The following is a 17103-nucleotide window of genomic DNA, read 5'->3' on the forward strand; positions in this document are numbered from 1 at the left end:
GCCCCATAGACTTGCAGGGTACCTAGCATATAGTAATATGTGTTCAGTAAACATTAGCCATGAGTATGAATTTAGCCAGTTCCTCCATTTGCATCCAAGCAAAATCCTGAGCAGCGGTCGCCCTTAAGGTCATGAATATGAATGACATCCCAGGTACATTGCTAGCAAAGCAAAGCGGAGAGTGTTGTTCTTAAGGGATTTCACACCATTATGGTTCAAATCCACAGTTCAGTGAGGTAGCCTGAGAGGAAGAGCATCAGGTGTGCAAGGAGACACAGCATCAGGGGAGGCCCAGCATCAGGTGCTTCCTCCATCGGCTGCACTTCCTCAGGTATATTCAGGATATTGTTACCGCAGCTGACAGCAAGTGTGCTCTAGACTGCTCCAGACTGTAAGTGCCTTCTGGTGCCTGGAGAGCTTATTAAAATACAGGTTCCAGCTCATTACATCTGAGGTGGGGGCCTGAGAATCTGTGTTTCAAATAAGCTCCCGAGTGATGCTCATCTGCTGGTTTTCTGATCGCACTTTCCTGGGGTGAAGTGCTATTAATAGCTCAGTGCCCCTCAAGCCCTCATATGCATATGATTCCCTCTACATTTATGCTGTTGAAGACATGATCTGGGGGCCGCCAGCACTGTCATCTCTTGGGAGCTTACTGAAACTGCAGAATCTCAGGCCCCACCCTAGATGTACCAAATCAGAATGTGCGTAGGAGTCCAAGGAAATTTATAAAATGTGACATCCATTCAGGGTGTGTGTTTATTCACACTGGACCCTGTTCTGGTTAAATGCCATGGTCTCACCATCTTGAAATTCTTAATAATTCTTCAACAAAGGGTTCTGCATTTGCATTTTGCACTGAAAACCACAAACCATGCAGCCTGGTCCTGGACACCGCTCTCTACATCTGTGCTTTTCAAACTCAGGTGGGTACGTGATCCAACTGGGGTATTGTTAGGAATTTGTGTGTCTGGCTTCCAAAAGATTCTGAAATCCATAGGACAAGAAGATCTGTAACAACACCTCACCTGATTTTGATGCAAGTGGTCCATACCCACTTTGAGAAATATTCCCCTGGTCGGTTTTCCCATCATTTATCTCCTTTATTGTCCAAAAAAAAAAAAAAAAAAATCAGTAAGCGACACAAAGCGAGCTGGACAGCAGAGCAGAGGTGTTTCTGGTTGAGCAGTTTTCCCCACGGGGGCTCTCAGCAAGCCTCCACACCTGCGCCTGAGAGGCCCAGTGATGATCCTGTGACATTTACATGAGTACGAGTAGAAAGGACGCACAGCCCAGGAGAGCGGTCTCGAGAGGGGCCGCCTGGGGGAGAGCGCGCCCGGCAGCAGTCCTCAGGCTTTTTATGGTCACAGACAACTTTGAGAATTCAGTGGAAGCAACTGTCCCTCCCCACTGAAAACCTCACCTTTGCGCATCCTAAGGGGAACCCAGGACCAGGAATTAGAACCTGGCTGAGGGGTCTGACTCCATCACCCCCTAGTTCTCTGTTCTGAGCAAGTCATCAGACCGTTCCGACCCTGGAGGCCTGATCTGTAAGGCTGAGAATGGTAAGATCATCTATCTCAGCAATTTGCTGCAAGAATCACAGTGTGGATGTAAAAGCGCTTTGTTCTCTGCAGAAGAAGATATAAATTGGAGGCAATATTGTACCTACTGTGGCTCTGTTGCTATTTCCAGCCTTATACTCAGGATCAGGACACTGCGTTTGTGAATTTAGCCTCAGGCCATAGAACATATCCTGTGTAGCTAGAGAAGGAAATGAATGCAGAGAAACTTGATGAGGACTTGGCCAGAGTAGCTAGGAAATTTGAAAGTGCAGGAAAAGAGAAGGGAGCTTCCACAATTTGGGGACTCCAGATGCAGAAATAAAAGAAAGAAAATCTATTTTTACACGTGCGAACAGTTTTGAGATTTTGGAAAATGCCTTTAGTCTAGCAGTAATTGAACATTTCTGCCCCTGGGTGTAATGAAGAGAAATAGCAATGGCGGTGGTCTGTATTTAGTTTTGACTTCAAAAGCCTTCTGTTGGAATCTGCTATTCTGAGATGAGAGGAAGAATGTTTAGTAGTTAAAGTCTGCGTTTCTGATCTAGCACATATTATTATCTGTGTGATTTAGGAGAAGCATTCAGTGTCTTTGTTCTTCAATTTTTTTCACCAATAGGACCTTCCTCATGGCATTGCTATGAGTATTGGACAACTTAGTACACCCAGAACATTTAGAAAGTAATGTGAGGAATTATCATGCGTATCATGGAACTCTCAGAGGGAGGGGAGGTGGGGGTAGTCCCAGGGCCCAGCTATTCTTGGGATGGACAATGACTCCAGGTTATAGCTACTGAATATTTAGGACTATCGAAACCATTCTGTGCTCCGGGGTTTTCAGACACAGGGTCACTCAGGACCTGGAAGTCTGAATTAGCCAGTGTTCTGAGGCTGCAGTTCTGCAAGGCCTCTGATGCTGAAACCCAGGCCAAATCAAACAGGAGGTGCCTGTGTGTACACTGGGAGCAGGGTGACCAGTCATCCCAGCCTTGCCAAGAAGACCCTGATGGCATCTGTTTCTTTGTGGTCCCTTGACTTACCTGTCTGGTCCTCTCTCCAGGTGCACGATTGACAACCGGGTCACCCGGGTAGCCTGGCTGAACCGCAGCACCATCCTCTATGCCGGGAATGACAAGTGGTGCCTAGACCCCCGCGTGGTCCTCCTGAGCAACACCCAGACCCAGTACAGCATCGAGATCCAGAATGTGGACGTGTACGACGAGGGCCCCTACACCTGCTCCGTGCAGACGGACAACCACCCCAAGACCTCCCGTGTCCACCTCATCGTGCAAGGTAGGCAGCCTTGGGGGCGGCCAGGGGTGGCTGGGAGGGCCTGTGTCTGACACTTTCACTGTGATCCTCAATTTAGATGAGACTGTCTGTTCCATCTGGCCAGGACGGTTTCCTAATTTTCACTTTGCCCTTAGATGCTGAAATTTCAAATCGTTTTCCCATTGAATAGGACTAGGATTTGGGGCCTTTTTTTGCTCCTGATCCAATAATGTATTGTCTCAGAAAATTATCTCCTCATTATTTCTTTCCTTGGCTTTTTTCTCCTCTGAGTTTTTTAAAGGTTCTATCCAGCGCTGAGCGTGCTTTATTTTCAGAGCTCTTCTGGCTCTGCGCATATGCCATCCCTCACACAGCCTGCAAAGAAGGCAGAGCCGACCGTTGATGCTCTAGACACCTGCCTGGGATGATTGCAGCCACCTCTGCTGTTTGCAGCTTGCTTGCTTCTTCTTTCCCCTCCAGCCTGGGACCATGTCTCCCCTTTAATACCTGTGTCTGATTCTCCATGTTTTGGTTGCATCCCACTCCCCTCCTGTTCCTCAGAGCCTCTCAGCTCACCCCCAGCTTTTGAGATCTGTGTTTTTGCCTTTCTCTTACTTCTGCTGTCTCCGTGCTTCCCTGGCACTTCTGTGCTTCCCCATAGGCAGAGCAGGTGCCAGACATTCAGACCACAGGTGACCACACAGACAGGTTCCTTGTCCGAGAGCCAGCATTTTCTGGCTTCGGGGAACCTCAAGTTACCAACTGTGTCTCACGGTTTCCTTCTGTAAAATGGAATCAGTGTTGCAAGGGTCTGCAGTGAGGATTACACTTTCCATGTACTGGAGGGTGAGACAGAAGAGGGTCTGCACACAGAGATGCTACTTAAGTGTTTGCTAGGTCTTCCCTGGTGGCTCAGCGGTAAAGAATCTGCCTGCAGTGCAGGGGACCCAGGTTCGATCCCTGGGTCAGGAATATCCCCAGAGAAGGGAATGGCAACCCACTCCAGTATTCTTGCCTAGGAAATCCCATGGACGGAGGAGCCTGGCAGGCTACAGTCCTTAGATTCGCAAAGAGTTGGACAAGACCGAGAGACTCACCCTTTCACTTTTAAAAAATACAGTTGTTTTTAACTTTTTAAAAGACGTAGTTGTGTGTGGACCAGATACCTTATTGTATTACCTCAGAGGTGAAGCCCCCAAGTGATGGAGCTGGGACCTCTGCTGGAGTTTCTCTCCTGTTTTTCATCCCCCTAGAAGGCAGGCCAGGGGCAATATGCTCCTGGTCTCCAGCAACCCCTTTGGCAGTACACCCACAGGGAGGAGAGAGCTGTGGATGGTGGGTAAAACACAGGAAGCAGGACGGTGGTTCAGGAAAGATGAATAGGAAGGAGCTAGAAGATTCGCGGGGAGCAAGCTGGGAGAAGGCAGGAGAGAGGGCCGCCAGGGTCAGGGTGCCGAATGTGAAAGGCAAGTCGGTGGGCAGTGATGGGTAGAGGTCAGGCTGGAGGGACACTTGCTCAGGGATTAGGCCAATGAGGCTTTGGAGCCCCTCGCGCTGCACCACCCCACGTTGTTTGCATTTTATGTTTTTTTTTCCCCTCTTCTTTTTTCAAAAGAAAATGATGATGGCTTTTTTCTTTTGTTGGTTCTATATATGAATATCTTTCAAACTGCTGAGTACAAACAGCATTTTTTAAAGGAAATGAAATTACAGAGACAGGATCAGAGTGTATCACTAACAGAAGAATAGGTTTTGTTCCTTGAGATGGTTTCAGTGGGTGAATGTCTTGTTGTTGTTGTGAAGAATTGGCCAGAAGAAAGCTGAGAATCCCTCTTCTGCAAGGGGGTTTGAAGGATACCTTGGTGGCTCAGGTTGCAGCAAGTGGTGTCTCTGAAGCCACACCCCATGCCCCCTGCCCCATTCCCTCCACACACACACACATTTACCGCTGACAGTGTCTGACACTGACAGATAGACCTTAGGAACTCTGCACCATCACAGACACTTGTGTTAGGCAGCAGGGCTTTTATGGAGCCGGAAAATGGAAGGAGGTGTGAGAAACTCGGAAGCCCCCGTGCAAACAAGGATCACGTTTCTGCCATTTCTTTCCTAAGTTCCCCTTCTGCCTCCTCCCACTCACCCATACACTCACCATGAGCACCTGACAGGTGTCTTAATGTGTACATTTAACAAATGCTTCTTGAAGCAAATGGCTGGATTGTAGCTGCGAGGACTCACGCAGACTCAAAGAGGGGAGGTTGAGTGTGTAGGGATAGAGAGGCGTGAGGGGAAGGGGATAAGGGATGGGGTCTACAGCAATGCTCCCTCCTGTCCACGCTGATGGAAAGTGTCTAATCTGCAGCTCGGCATTTATACCTCTGGCTTGGAGACGTGGCTTCTGAGCATGACACACCTCCTTGAGTATCGAAATCTCATCTTGGGCTAATTTTCGAATGCTGATGGGTGTATTGATCTGGAAACGAGCCGGGTTAAAAAAGGCTCTGGTCTTGTCCACAGACTCAGCCCCAGCTAATCTGCTGTCGATATGCCTGGACTGGGCATTATTGACACTTTAATGAATAGAAGACCATGGTTTCTCAGAGCCAGCCTGTCCCGGCTCTTAAAAGCAATCAGACAAACTAAATTCAGCCAAGCTTCCATGTTTCTGTGTTGGAAAGAGGATGCATCACCATCCAGGATTAAAAAAAAAATGTATTTATCTTGGGATCATTTATTGTACTGAACATAAGCCCTCATTCCCTGCAAAAGCAGACTTCTGGATTCTGTTGACGTCCCAGCTCAAACTTTTGCAGAATAGTGTTGAAATGAAAGATGTATGAACTTTTCAAAACTGTATTGTGATCATTAAACACACACTCACAGACAGACACACACACTGTAGCAGCAGCAGAAAAGAAGTAAACTGATATTTTAACCCAAGAGTGTGTATTTGGGTATGTGTAGTCAGCTTCGTACATAAATCAACCCACACAGAAGGAAGGTAATTTTTTTTTTTTTCCACAGGATCACATGAGCTTATTGAAATCTGGGATTATGTTTCCCTCATTCCTATCAACTACCTCTACTGCCCCGCTTGTTCTCTGTACTGGGTCTTCTCTCTGGTTGTGATTCTGTGTGTTTATCCCCTGCGGAGGCCTGGTTCCACCCTTGAATCTGCCTCAGTACCAGCCACTCTTGCCCTCTGTACCTGCCCCTACCCTTGCCTTCATTCATAAAGACGAGGGTAGGGCATAAATCACCATTGAGAACATCTCTGCTTCCCAGAACCCTGGCCCGGCTCTAGGCACATGAAGATGAACGAAATGCCACCCATGAAGCATGAGTTCCCCTTCATGGGGAGTGGATGAATTTGCATGCCACCCCCAAACCCTCCCAGGAATTTAGGTTCTAAGCTGCTTCAGTCGTGTCCAACTCTTTGTGACCCTGTGGACTGTAACCCACCAGGCTTCTCTGTCCATGGGATTCTCCAGCAAGAATACTCGAATGGGTTGCTGTGCCCTCCTCCAGGGGATCTTCTCAACCCAGGGATCAAACACTTGTCTCATGTCTACCGCATTGGCAGGTGGGTTCTTTACTCCTAGTGCCACCTGGGAAGCCCCTCTGGGAGTGTAGACTTTGGCTAAATCCTTCTGGGGCACCAACTTCCTCCAAACCCCTGGGTCTCTCACTCCACTGGTGTGTGATCAGACCTTGTAATAGCATTCAGAAACCATCTCTACAGAGACCGGCCCACTTATGTGGCTCCCGTGTTTCCCAGGGCTGCTGGGCAATGGGCAGTCCTCTGGCTCAAGCTCGGGGCTGAAGGCTGGGATTTTCCTTTCCTGAGTCTTCTGAGCTTGAGTTCTTAGTGCATCTTCAGCCCTTCCACCCCTCAGGGCAAACCTTTCACTGTGCCAAGTTCTAGAGTTGTCCTTGGTTCCCTAGAATATTTTAAAAACCTGCTGATAATCTGTCGTGTCCTTATAGTAAAAGAAAAGGGAAATAGAGGGTGTTCGGTTCCTTTCATTAGTGGGTCCATCTCTTCTCTTCTCACTACCTGTAGTTGTTACATTGTATTTTCTGTGTCTTTTTTTTTTTTTTTTTTAAATAGACGGGTCTGGGGCTACTTAAATTCTCCCAGAGCTTTCCAATGCTGGTGAGGGGTGGGGTGGTTTCCAAAGGTCCCGGCAGGACTGGTGAAGTGACTGGAGTGGAGACGGGGGTCAGGCAGGCCTGGGCTGCAGGGAGAGCCCTGCAATGGGCAGCCAGGGGGGCGAAGGAGCAGCTCTGGAGTCAAGCCATGGGGAGCCCCGGGCAAAGGAGGGGAGAGTGTGAAAGCCCAGGGAACTCAGCTTTTGTGGCCAGGCCTATAAGACCAGCCGGCGGGATAGAGTTGATGGTGCTTCTGATCTGCACTGTCCCGGGACAGCGTCTGGGGATGAGCCTGGGCAGTCACATGGAGCGAGTGTCCAAGGCAGGTCGGGAGCAAGGGGCAGCCTTGGGCGGAGAGCGGTCCTGGAGCTGGTGTGGGAGGGAGGTGGGGGCAGGCAGCTGGGGCTGGGAAGGATGAGGGACAGACGGGACAGGTGAGCTAAGTAGCTGCTCAGCAAGGAGGCTTTTAAATTTGAATTAGCTATAACCAGATACAGTTTAAAAATCTACTCCTTCAATCACACTGGCCATATTTCAGATGCTTCTAGAGCTACAGGGGGTGGTGGCTCCTGTACTGAATGGTGTAGATGGAATGTCCCCAGTGGCCTTGAACCATCACCTGGGCAGCAGGTGCTGAAGCCAAGTGGGCTTCATTGACTTCAAAGGCCGGGTGTGGGGTGGAAACAGGGATGGAATTTTGGAGAGAAGATGGAAATTTAAAAAGGTGGTGGTGCTTTAAATACAAGAGAGAACTGTGGGAAAAGATGTAGGTCTGGGTTCCTCTGTTAGGTACAAAGAGAAAGACGTCCGGAGTCAGGAACTGTGTCCTAAAGAGCAGAGCAATGACTCGGTGGCTGGACAGTGTGCGAATGCGGGGGGAGGCGCTTCCACCAGGACATGGAGATTCTGGCCTTGGAGCCTGGGGCAGGGTGATGCTCACTCATCTAAAGGGCCCTGTGCTGAAGAGGCAGCAGGGTGGGGGGTTTCAGTAGACATGGGGGCAACAGAGAGGGGGGCTTCAGACACTAGGAATTCTTGATTTTCTGATGCCTTGAATTCTCCATTCAAAATAACTTTGTGAAGAGTGAAAAAGGCCACCCAGGGGTTTGCGTGCCCACTTAGGCAGCCAGAGTATAATCTCTGAGACCAGAGTGAGGGAGCTCCATCCACGATTTATTAAAATTTGGGTCTAGTGATTTCCATCTCTTTGACCTCAGGGTGCCCTGCTTTATGAGTGTAATTAATAAGAGGCCGCTTCTAGAGTCCAGCTGCACACTTTAACTCTTTCCCCCCTCTGGATTCGGCTGCCAAAGCAAGCTTCTCGGAAAAGCTCTACGCTTGTCTTCATTGCTCCTTGCAAGAGGCCCCATTCTGGAAAGCAGAGTGAACAAAAACGCTTTGTACTGAATTGTTTCCAAATTCAGGACGGCATGGAAGACCTCCCCAAAGCCCTAACTGTATCTATAAAAGCCCTCATAGGGCAGGGAAACTGCCCTGGTGGTCTTAGGGAACCTTAGGGAATGGTCTCTCTGTTGTTGTTGTTGAGTCACTAAGTTGGGTCCGAATCTTTGCCACCCCATGGTCTGTAGCACGCCAGATTTCTCTGTCCTTCACCATCTCCCAGAGTTTACCCAAATCCATGTCCCTTGTGTTGGTGATGCCATCCAACCATCTCATCCTCTGCTGTAGTCTTATCAGAGGGCAGAAATTGACTGATGGTCTACCCGCTGAGCTTAAATCTCACTTAGAGACCTATTTGCATGATAGAGAAGAGTAGAATACAGTGCTTAGAAAAATGGAGGTATTGGTATAATAATAATAATAATAACACAAGCTTTTGGCCCTAGGTCTCTCTTTTGTCACTGGAGCATCTAATCACCCCTCCCTTTTGTTTGGTGTAAATAAGTTTTCCTGGTTCTTCCTGGGCAGAATTAATCTGAAAATCCTTTCTATTGTTTGATAGTTAATTACCTGCCTTTTGGAGTCAAACAGGCTCTGAAGCTCACGTGAAGCGGGGCCTCCACTAATGTCTGCGGAATAAGGCAGAAAGAAGAAGAGGAAGCCAGGATGTGGCTGTCCGTTCTCTGGGCTGGGGGATCCAGAGAGAAAAGGAAAAGGCGAGGGAATAGCCGGCAGCAGCAGGTGACTTGCAGACAATAAACAGAGCTTTGCGAACACCAGCCCTTCTTTTAGCTTGTATTGTCTCTCTGCTCAGAGCCCTCCCCTCTTACCTGCCTGATAATAGTGTTGCTTCCTAATCCTGAATAATTAATTGACCTTGTCAAGCCAAACTCATTATTATGATTAAGAGAATAGGAACAATAACTTTTAATTTCTAGACACCAAGCCCCGTAGACCCTCCCCACCCCAAACCTGAACAGAAGGGAATTTGAAAAAACAGCAGATCAAACGGAACCGTGTGCTATAATCCTTACACTGAAAGCAAGTTCTGTCTCTCCAGTCACATCCTCAGGAAAGCAGCCTGCCTCTGCCTCCCCCCTTCACCTGCCCACCCCCGGCCATGCAAGGCTCCCTTGGAGCTGAGCAAACCTTTGCACCATCTAATTTCCATTCGGGCTGCGTCTCCCTGAGTCCATAACAGAGGAGCATCACCCTTGAGCCTGAGTCCACAGAAGTCCCCTTTTGAGCCCGTCTGCCTTCTTCAGCTGCCAGTGGTCTTGCATGACTGGAGGTCCCGTTTGCCATCCCAAACTGCTCTCCAAACTCTCTTAGCCACTCCCTGCCCCATTCAGGACAGAGATGAAAATGCACATTTGGCCTGGCTGTAAGACTGCCTCTGAATTCCACAGGACTTTCCCCAAAGTTAGGAAATTAAATTCTGCCACGCAATTAAAGTGCTCCTCAGAGCACCCTGGAGAATGACAAGGAAGTAGGGCATTTTACCTGAAATTGATTCACAGAATTTTGACAGCATGCCAATGAGGCGACTCAGTTTTACCTGGTGAGTTTAAAAAATTTTTTGATGTAGTTATGGTCCATGGAGGGGCAAAAATTCTGAGCAAGTTTACTCAATTTTATTAAACCCCTTGGAACGTCATCCATCTGCTAAGCCAAGTAGGAAAGAGTCTATTAGACTAAAGGAATCTGAGGAAATTGCTATAGTAAAATTTATATAGGCGTAATAATAGCATTTTCTGTGTGGTCTGGTGTTGCTGGGGAGGGTCCTCCAGTTTTCTAGGCAGTTGGGAAAACTAGGCTCCTGCCTGCTGGGGCTTCCTGGTCAGCACAGCCAATAATATTATTATGGGTCCCGTGTCCAAACTGTCCACACCACAGGACTCTAGGGAAGCAGAAAGTCTGGGTGACCCTGTCGCTTAACAACAAGCCTTACGGGAGTCGGACAGTGTCCCTCCAGCCAGGCAATTAGAGCTCCCAAGGAGAGGTCTTTGCCAGCTGCCGAATTCTCCCTTAGATGGTTTTCCCCAGGGAGTCTGAACTTCCTCAGATTCTCATCCCAGAGGCTGAATAAAGTGGCTCTGATTCCTCCTGGATCTTGTGTAGCCCTGCAGCCTCCAAATAAGCCTTGTTGCCCTTTTTCACTGGGGAGAGGTCACACATCAGATCCTGAGTGAGCAGCTCTTCCTGATAACTTCCTCGAGACTCCCATTCCACACCAGAGGCCCCCTGTGGTTTACTCAAATTGAGCTCGAAGCAAATATTTTTAATTAAAGATTGTATAAGGTGTCTTTATGGCTTTGTGACCCACTGGACCTGCCTCATGACTATTTTCCTAAAGGTTCTGGTAGGTCATTCCTGTAGGGGTGTGTATCAAGTGAGATCAAGAACAGCATCTTTAATTTGAAAGTCATGACTGTTGTCAATGACTCAGAAACATCTGAAACCTCTCTCCTCTTCTTCCTAAACTTGAAATGCCCAGCTTCCTAGGGCATGGGGAGAAACTGGTGACCAAGTCTCTTAGTCCATCTTTTGTCAACTTGAGGATTGTCAACTGTCAACTTTCAGTTCCATTTAACAAACATTTGGAAACCAGGCACTGGGCACATGAATGTTCAGAGTGACTGCCTTGTCTAGCAGAGGAGATGCAGTATTAGCAAATAACCCTCTTAGAAGTTCACAGGGATTCAGATGCTTATACATAGAGGAGTCATGAATACACCAAAAGGGAGGAGCTGACTTCATCTGCGAGTTTAGGGGAAACTGCAAGATTGCATTTCTCCAGGGTCTTCAGGGGTGAGCAGGATTTTTGGGGGGCCTCAGGCAAGAAGCAGCGCAGGCAGGAGCAGCAGCATGCACAAAGGTGGAAAGTCTGAGAATGTATGACATGTAGGAGGAGTGAGGAGGAACAGACAGGGTCTCAGGGCAGGGCTCCTGGGATGAAACCACTGAAAGTGTGGCCAGGGAGATTGGCTGCATCTAGGCTGGCCTGTGTGTCCAGAAAGGAGCTCAGTGATGATCAGAAGGATGGGCGTCCTGTGATTTCCCTGGATGTCCTACAAAAACATCACTTCTCTTCCTCAAGGAAAGTTGCATTCCATTGTGTTGGCAAAGGCCAAGTATCCAGAAGGCTGTCAGTGGAATAGAGAATGGCAAGCGTCAGGGGCAACACACCTTGGAGGAGAGAGAAGTGTTGGAAGGAAGAGCAGATCCAAACCCAGCCAGTCCAAGGCCCCTCACATGTCCAGATGCACAGGGGAAAGACTGCAAAGATTCTTTGCTATAAGGCCAGTATGTAAAGCATAGAAATATATGTTTTATAATTGCAGTCACATCAATGATGATGACTTTCCCTCATTGTAGTTAAGGTACCTTTCCTTGTACACTGGCGTACGGGTCCCCAAGCTCCAGGGTCTAAAGCTTGATGGTCTGAGGTGGAGCTGATGCAATAATAGAAATAAAGTGCACGATAAATGTAATAATGCTAGAATCATCCCCAAACCATCCCTGCCCCTTACTGGTTGATGGGTGGAAAAATGATCTTCCATGAAACTGGCCCCTGGTACCAAAAAAGTTGGGGACCCCTGCACTAACAGAGTCCTTGGAGCTGGGGTTCTTAACTCTTTCATCATGATGACTGAATCAGACAGGGTCAGGATGCTGCCAAGGATAAATGAGAATCACAGGAAGGGGTCCACAGCCCCTCGGGTCCACAAGACCACCCACCACCAGCATCCGCCTCTCACTGGTACCCAAGAGCCTGTGGGCAGAGGACACCCAATGTTTTAGATGTCTCCAGGCCAACTTAGGCTAGATGGTATCACCCCTTGGAGCCTAGCATAAGATTTATATTCCTGTTGAGAGCCGTCTGTGATAATTTAGAGTCTGACATTGGTGAGAAATCTAATTGGCTTCTGCTGGAGTTGGGCTCAGTGGAGAAGGACTCCCGGAGATGCTGGAGCTGCATGTTTTTCTTTTGGGAGATCTTCATTTCATGTTATTTGAGAAAAAAATTTATTGATTTAAAATTAGGGCAGTTTAATTTGGTGGCATGTTTTCTTTATGTCTCAATTATATATTCATGTCTTTGTGGTAAACTCAGCTGGTGGGGGGATTAAGAATTCAAAATAGAGGATTTTCACTTGGCAAATAGTGTTTTCCACTCTGATTAATTGGGAGTCTGCACAGTGAACCCGGCGTTGGCTCCGTCGGGGATGGAATGGCTTAGCAGAAAGAAGTAAATTTCAGGATTTAGGAGTCCTGGATTCTAGTCTGAATCTTGACATAAGTACCTGGAAAAATGACCTACTTCTTTCATCTATTTCAGATTAGGCACACTTTATAGAAATGTCTTGATGTATCACCCAGTCTTAATTTGGAGAAAGGTACGGGAGAGAAGGAAGCTGAACATCGCTAGATATTAACGTCCTCCGTGTGCATAGTCGTTTATCAGCCGTAAAGGCTTCCAGGCTCTTCTTCCCTTTGTCTTGTATTGGCTCTTTTAGACAGTCCTGGTTCTCTGTACCAAGAATGCATACATGCCCTCTCGCAGATCTGGGTCCCCATTCTTGGAGGTCATCTGGGGTGCACTCCCCTCTCCCCTTCCTGGTCCCCGCATGGCACTCTGTGTGCCAGGTTTTCTGACCTCTGAGCTGCTGATCTCCCTCCGCTCTCCTGCCATCATCCCCTTCTCTCACAATTCCCGGGCCTGGTTTGTGGGGGTCATAGGCTACCACCGTGCCTGGACATCAACAGGGGGCACTTGTGCTCACGCTGCTCCTCCCTCCAAGCACCCAAGCTGGCCATGACTTTTCTTACTGCTTTGAGATAAGGGATCAGAAAATCTCACTGTTCTTTTCCCCTTTCACTTGTGCATAAACTACCACATGTCGAGTACTGATATACAGTTCGGAATAGATACAAAGATGAATGAGACCGGTCCCTGTGATCAGGAGGTATAATGGGGTTGGAACAGCAGTTAGGGTTTAGAAGGGGAGTTGTTGGGACACGAGGATCTGAGGACTAGGACAGAGGTGCTCTTGTGAGCTGGGGAGCCAGCCTGGGTTCCGGGAAGGCCAAGCAAATAGAAGGTCTTTTGAAATGAATGGTCTGACATTTTAGCTGTTGGCTGTTAAAATGACAATAAAACAGCTCGTCTGCCCACACACTCTCTGCTCTCTGTCACCCACCATTTCTCCACTCAAAGCCCAAGTACCCTTCTCAAGCCTGTATTTGATTCTACCTCAAGGCAATGGTACCCCACTCCAGTACTCTTGCCTGGAAAATCCCGTGGGTGGAGGAGCCTGGTAGGCTGCAGTCCATGGGGTCGCTAAGAGTCGGACACGACTGAGCGACTTCACTTTCACTGTTCATTTTCCTGCATTGGAGAAGGAAATGGCAACCCACTCCAGTGTTCTTGCCTGGAGAATCCCAGGGACAGGGGAGCCTGATGGGCTGCCGTCTATGGGGTGACACAGAGTCGGACCCAACTGAAGTGACTTAGCAGCAACAGCAGCAAGGACTTTGGGGCTTCCCAAGTGGTACCAATGGCAAAGAATCCCCTGCCAATGCAGAAGACATAGAGACCTGGTTTAGATCCCTGGGTCAGGAACATTTGCTGGAGAAGGAAATGGCAACCCACTCCAGTATTCTTGCCTGGAGAATCCCATGGACAGAGGGCCCTGGTGGGCTATAGTCCATGGGGTTGCAAAGAGTCAGACACGACTGGGCGTCTGAGTATATATATGGACATCCTTTAGACATGAATCCGAATGCCATGTCCTGAGGGAGCTTTCTCAACCCCCCTGTCTTAGGGTAGCCCCTACCCTTCCTCCGCCTGGAGGTAGAATCATGAAACTCTGTGTTTCTCACTGCAGTTGTAATTCGACATTAGTTTTGTGATTAGCTGAATTATGTATGTTTTCCAAGAAGCGTGTCTGCTTTTGCATTCTATCCCCAGGGCTTGGAACTTAATAGGGGCTTCCAGGCTCTTTGTTGGATAATGAATGGACCCATAAAGCTTCTTTTTTAAATCGTTAAGCAAATTGATTTGTTGTATGTTGAGACTGTCTGCGACCAGTTAAATAATCCCCACCCAAAAATATCAGGTCCTAATTTTTGGAGCATTGAGTGTTACCTTATATGATGATATCTTTGTAGTTTAAGTGATTAAGGTTTGGCATGGAGAGATCAGCCTGGATTAACCAGGTGGACACTGAATGTAATCACATGTATCCTTAGAAGAGGGAGCCAGGAGATTGTACACAGACACAGAGAGGGGAAAGCCATGTGAAGATGGAGCAAGGACTCAGGGTTGCTGTCCTTGGTAACTAGGGTGATGTGGTCATGAACCAGGGAGTGCCAGCGGCCCCCAGACGCTGGAAGAGACCAGGAACAGATTCTCCCCCTAGAGTGGCCAGAAGCCATGCGGCCCGGCAGGCATCTTGGTTTCAGCCCAGTGAGACTCACTTTGGACTTCTGATCTCCAGGACTATGGGAGAACACATCTCTGTTGTTGTAAGCCACTGAGTCTTTGGTAACCTGTTAACAGCAGCCACAGGAAGCTAATACACTGGCCTTTAACACTGCGAGTTTCCGGTGGCTGAGAGTCAGCAAAGCTTGGTATTTCAGATCTGTGAGAAGTGCAAGTTTGGCCAATGGAAGAGTTGAGGAAAGGGCTATCTTTGGGGCAGGCTGTTTCCATTATTTATTTTTTAAAGTAAGAAGCTCTTTGGCGATCCACCCTTGTAATGTAGACATGTGTACGATATCAACTCCTTGTCCATGGGGGTGTCTGCAGGAGGTGACAGAGTAATCCAGATGCCAAAATGGAGACTGTGCTCTGTGAACATAACTGCCCCACAAGGTGCTGGGGTGGGGGAAACACATGTGGGTCTAGTGGGAGGAGGCTGGTGACGTTGCCCAGCCCTGGGCTATGAGATGTGGTTTGGGAATGTGGGGTTGGAGTTGAGATAAAGTTGCTCAGTATTCTCTCATTAACTGGCTGGGATTGGGGTGGGGGTGGTCGTTACTCTCTGGATTTGATCTCTGTCTCACTGGCACCTTAAACTGAAAAGGTACAACATTGACCTCTTGCATTCTAGCCGTCTTTGCAGATGGGCCCTCACCCCGACCCCAAGCTTCTTCCTTCTGTGTCTCCCCATGTGTGGCCTTGAGCACGTGTGAGTTGTTGATGACGCCCTGGGTTGGCCACAGTGGGGCCCTGTTTGGAAGATGGACAGGGTTGATGTAGGTTAAATGCGCACTCTCTCTGGGACGGTCGTTCCCTCCCTCTGCCATCTCCTGGCTGTCTCTCCGAGACTGTTTTCATTTGATCTTGCCAGCAGTTTCTTTTTCGTTGCCGCCTGCACTTTCTGTGGTCCTCTGCCTCTTGCAGGTTTTCATCCTTTTTCCTTTCTTTCCAGCCTTGCTCAGGTTTGCTCTCCTTGTCGCTCTGTTTCCTGATCACCACCTTGAACTTGTGGCCGCACTGTCTTCGCTTTGACCTCCTGGTCTCTGTCCTGTGCCGTCTTGTGCTCATGGGCTCTTTGCTCTCGTACTTGTCTGGATCCCCTCTCCCTGCTGTGTTTCCTTTCTGTCTCTCTCCCTTCTCCCCCGCTTTTCGTCTGGCATCCCTCAGTGCTATCCATGGTCTCTTTCCTCCTGTCCACAGCTCCGCGCTCCCCAGCCTGCCCCCTGCCCCGCAGTCTCTGCCCTTCAGCCTGTCCACTAGGACACTTTCTCCTGTGATCGGCATCTGTGATTTCCTTCCAGTACCAACAGCTCACATGGCTGTGATGCAGAGAATAAGTAATCAAGGGTGCTTTTTATTTCTTTATTTTCATTTCACCTAATAAGCACATCTTGAAATGGAGCTGTGTGTCACTCACACTATATCACTTCCCCTGGGGAGTCCTCATTCATTTTCACTTGGAATTCTCTCCCTGCACAGCCCAGGGAGGGAAGATGGTACACTGATGGTTTCTTTGTTGAGCTTCAAACATGGTGTGTCTGTGTCCTTTATCCCTAATGCTACTGTATGTGTTGGGGAAGGGGTGCATCGGTTTATGAGCCAGAAGGAACTCACAGTTGATCGTGATGTAATGGACTTATGTTAGGCCAGATTGAATGTGAAGAACCATAGAGGGAAGGAGGGCTGCGCCCTGGGGCTGGGGTCTCTGGGGTGACTTTGGAAAAAGGACTGTTCTGAAAGACTGTTCCTTAATTTCACTTGCTTTTCCACTGATCCACTCAAGAGAGTGAAGAGTAAAAGTACCAGTTGTCTGAAACATTATGGCTACTCCACTGGTTGCCCGGACACTTCTCCGCAGAGAGGCACTGCCTGTCATGAGGCTGGGCCTGGCCACATGGAAGAGCAGCAGGACAGCGGGACTTCCTGGAGTGGGACGGTGGCCGCAGGGCAAGGTTCTGAGCTGAGTTCCAAGGTCTTCCCGGCCCCCACTATGGCCAGAGGCTCTAGACTGGGGTGCCTTACTGGGGTACAGTGTGCCCACAGCTGTGCTGGTCTTGGGAGGTGGTAAACATAGCTTCTCCATCTCATCTCACTGTAGAGGCAACTGGAGGAAAACAGAGAGCTCGAGCTTTCATCGTGCAGTGATCATGATACTTACAGCTGTTCCTTACTGAAAGCTTACTACGTGGCAGCCAGGAAGTGGGTAAAGCAATTTACATATATCATCTC

The 17103-nt window shown here is 48.6% G+C and overlaps 1 protein-coding gene across 4 annotated transcripts in view; it reads left to right on the plus strand.

Annotated features, from left to right (window-relative positions):
* NTM (neurotrimin) overlaps positions 1-17103 on the plus strand; it is a 409668-nt gene that overhangs the window by 228496 nt on the left and 164069 nt on the right. For all 4 annotated transcript variants that reach the window (XM_068976205.1, XM_068976206.1, XM_068976207.1 and 1 more), the window contains exon 2: positions 2623-2855. In XM_068976205.1, coding sequence (XP_068832306.1) covers positions 2623-2855 — 233 coding nt within the window. The remainder of the gene's footprint in view (positions 1-2622; positions 2856-17103) is intronic.

Source organism: Capricornis sumatraensis, chromosome 8 (genome assembly GCF_032405125.1).
Source record: "Capricornis sumatraensis isolate serow.1 chromosome 8, serow.2, whole genome shotgun sequence".
In the NCBI taxonomy this organism is placed as follows: Eukaryota; Metazoa; Chordata; class Mammalia; order Artiodactyla; family Bovidae; genus Capricornis; species Capricornis sumatraensis.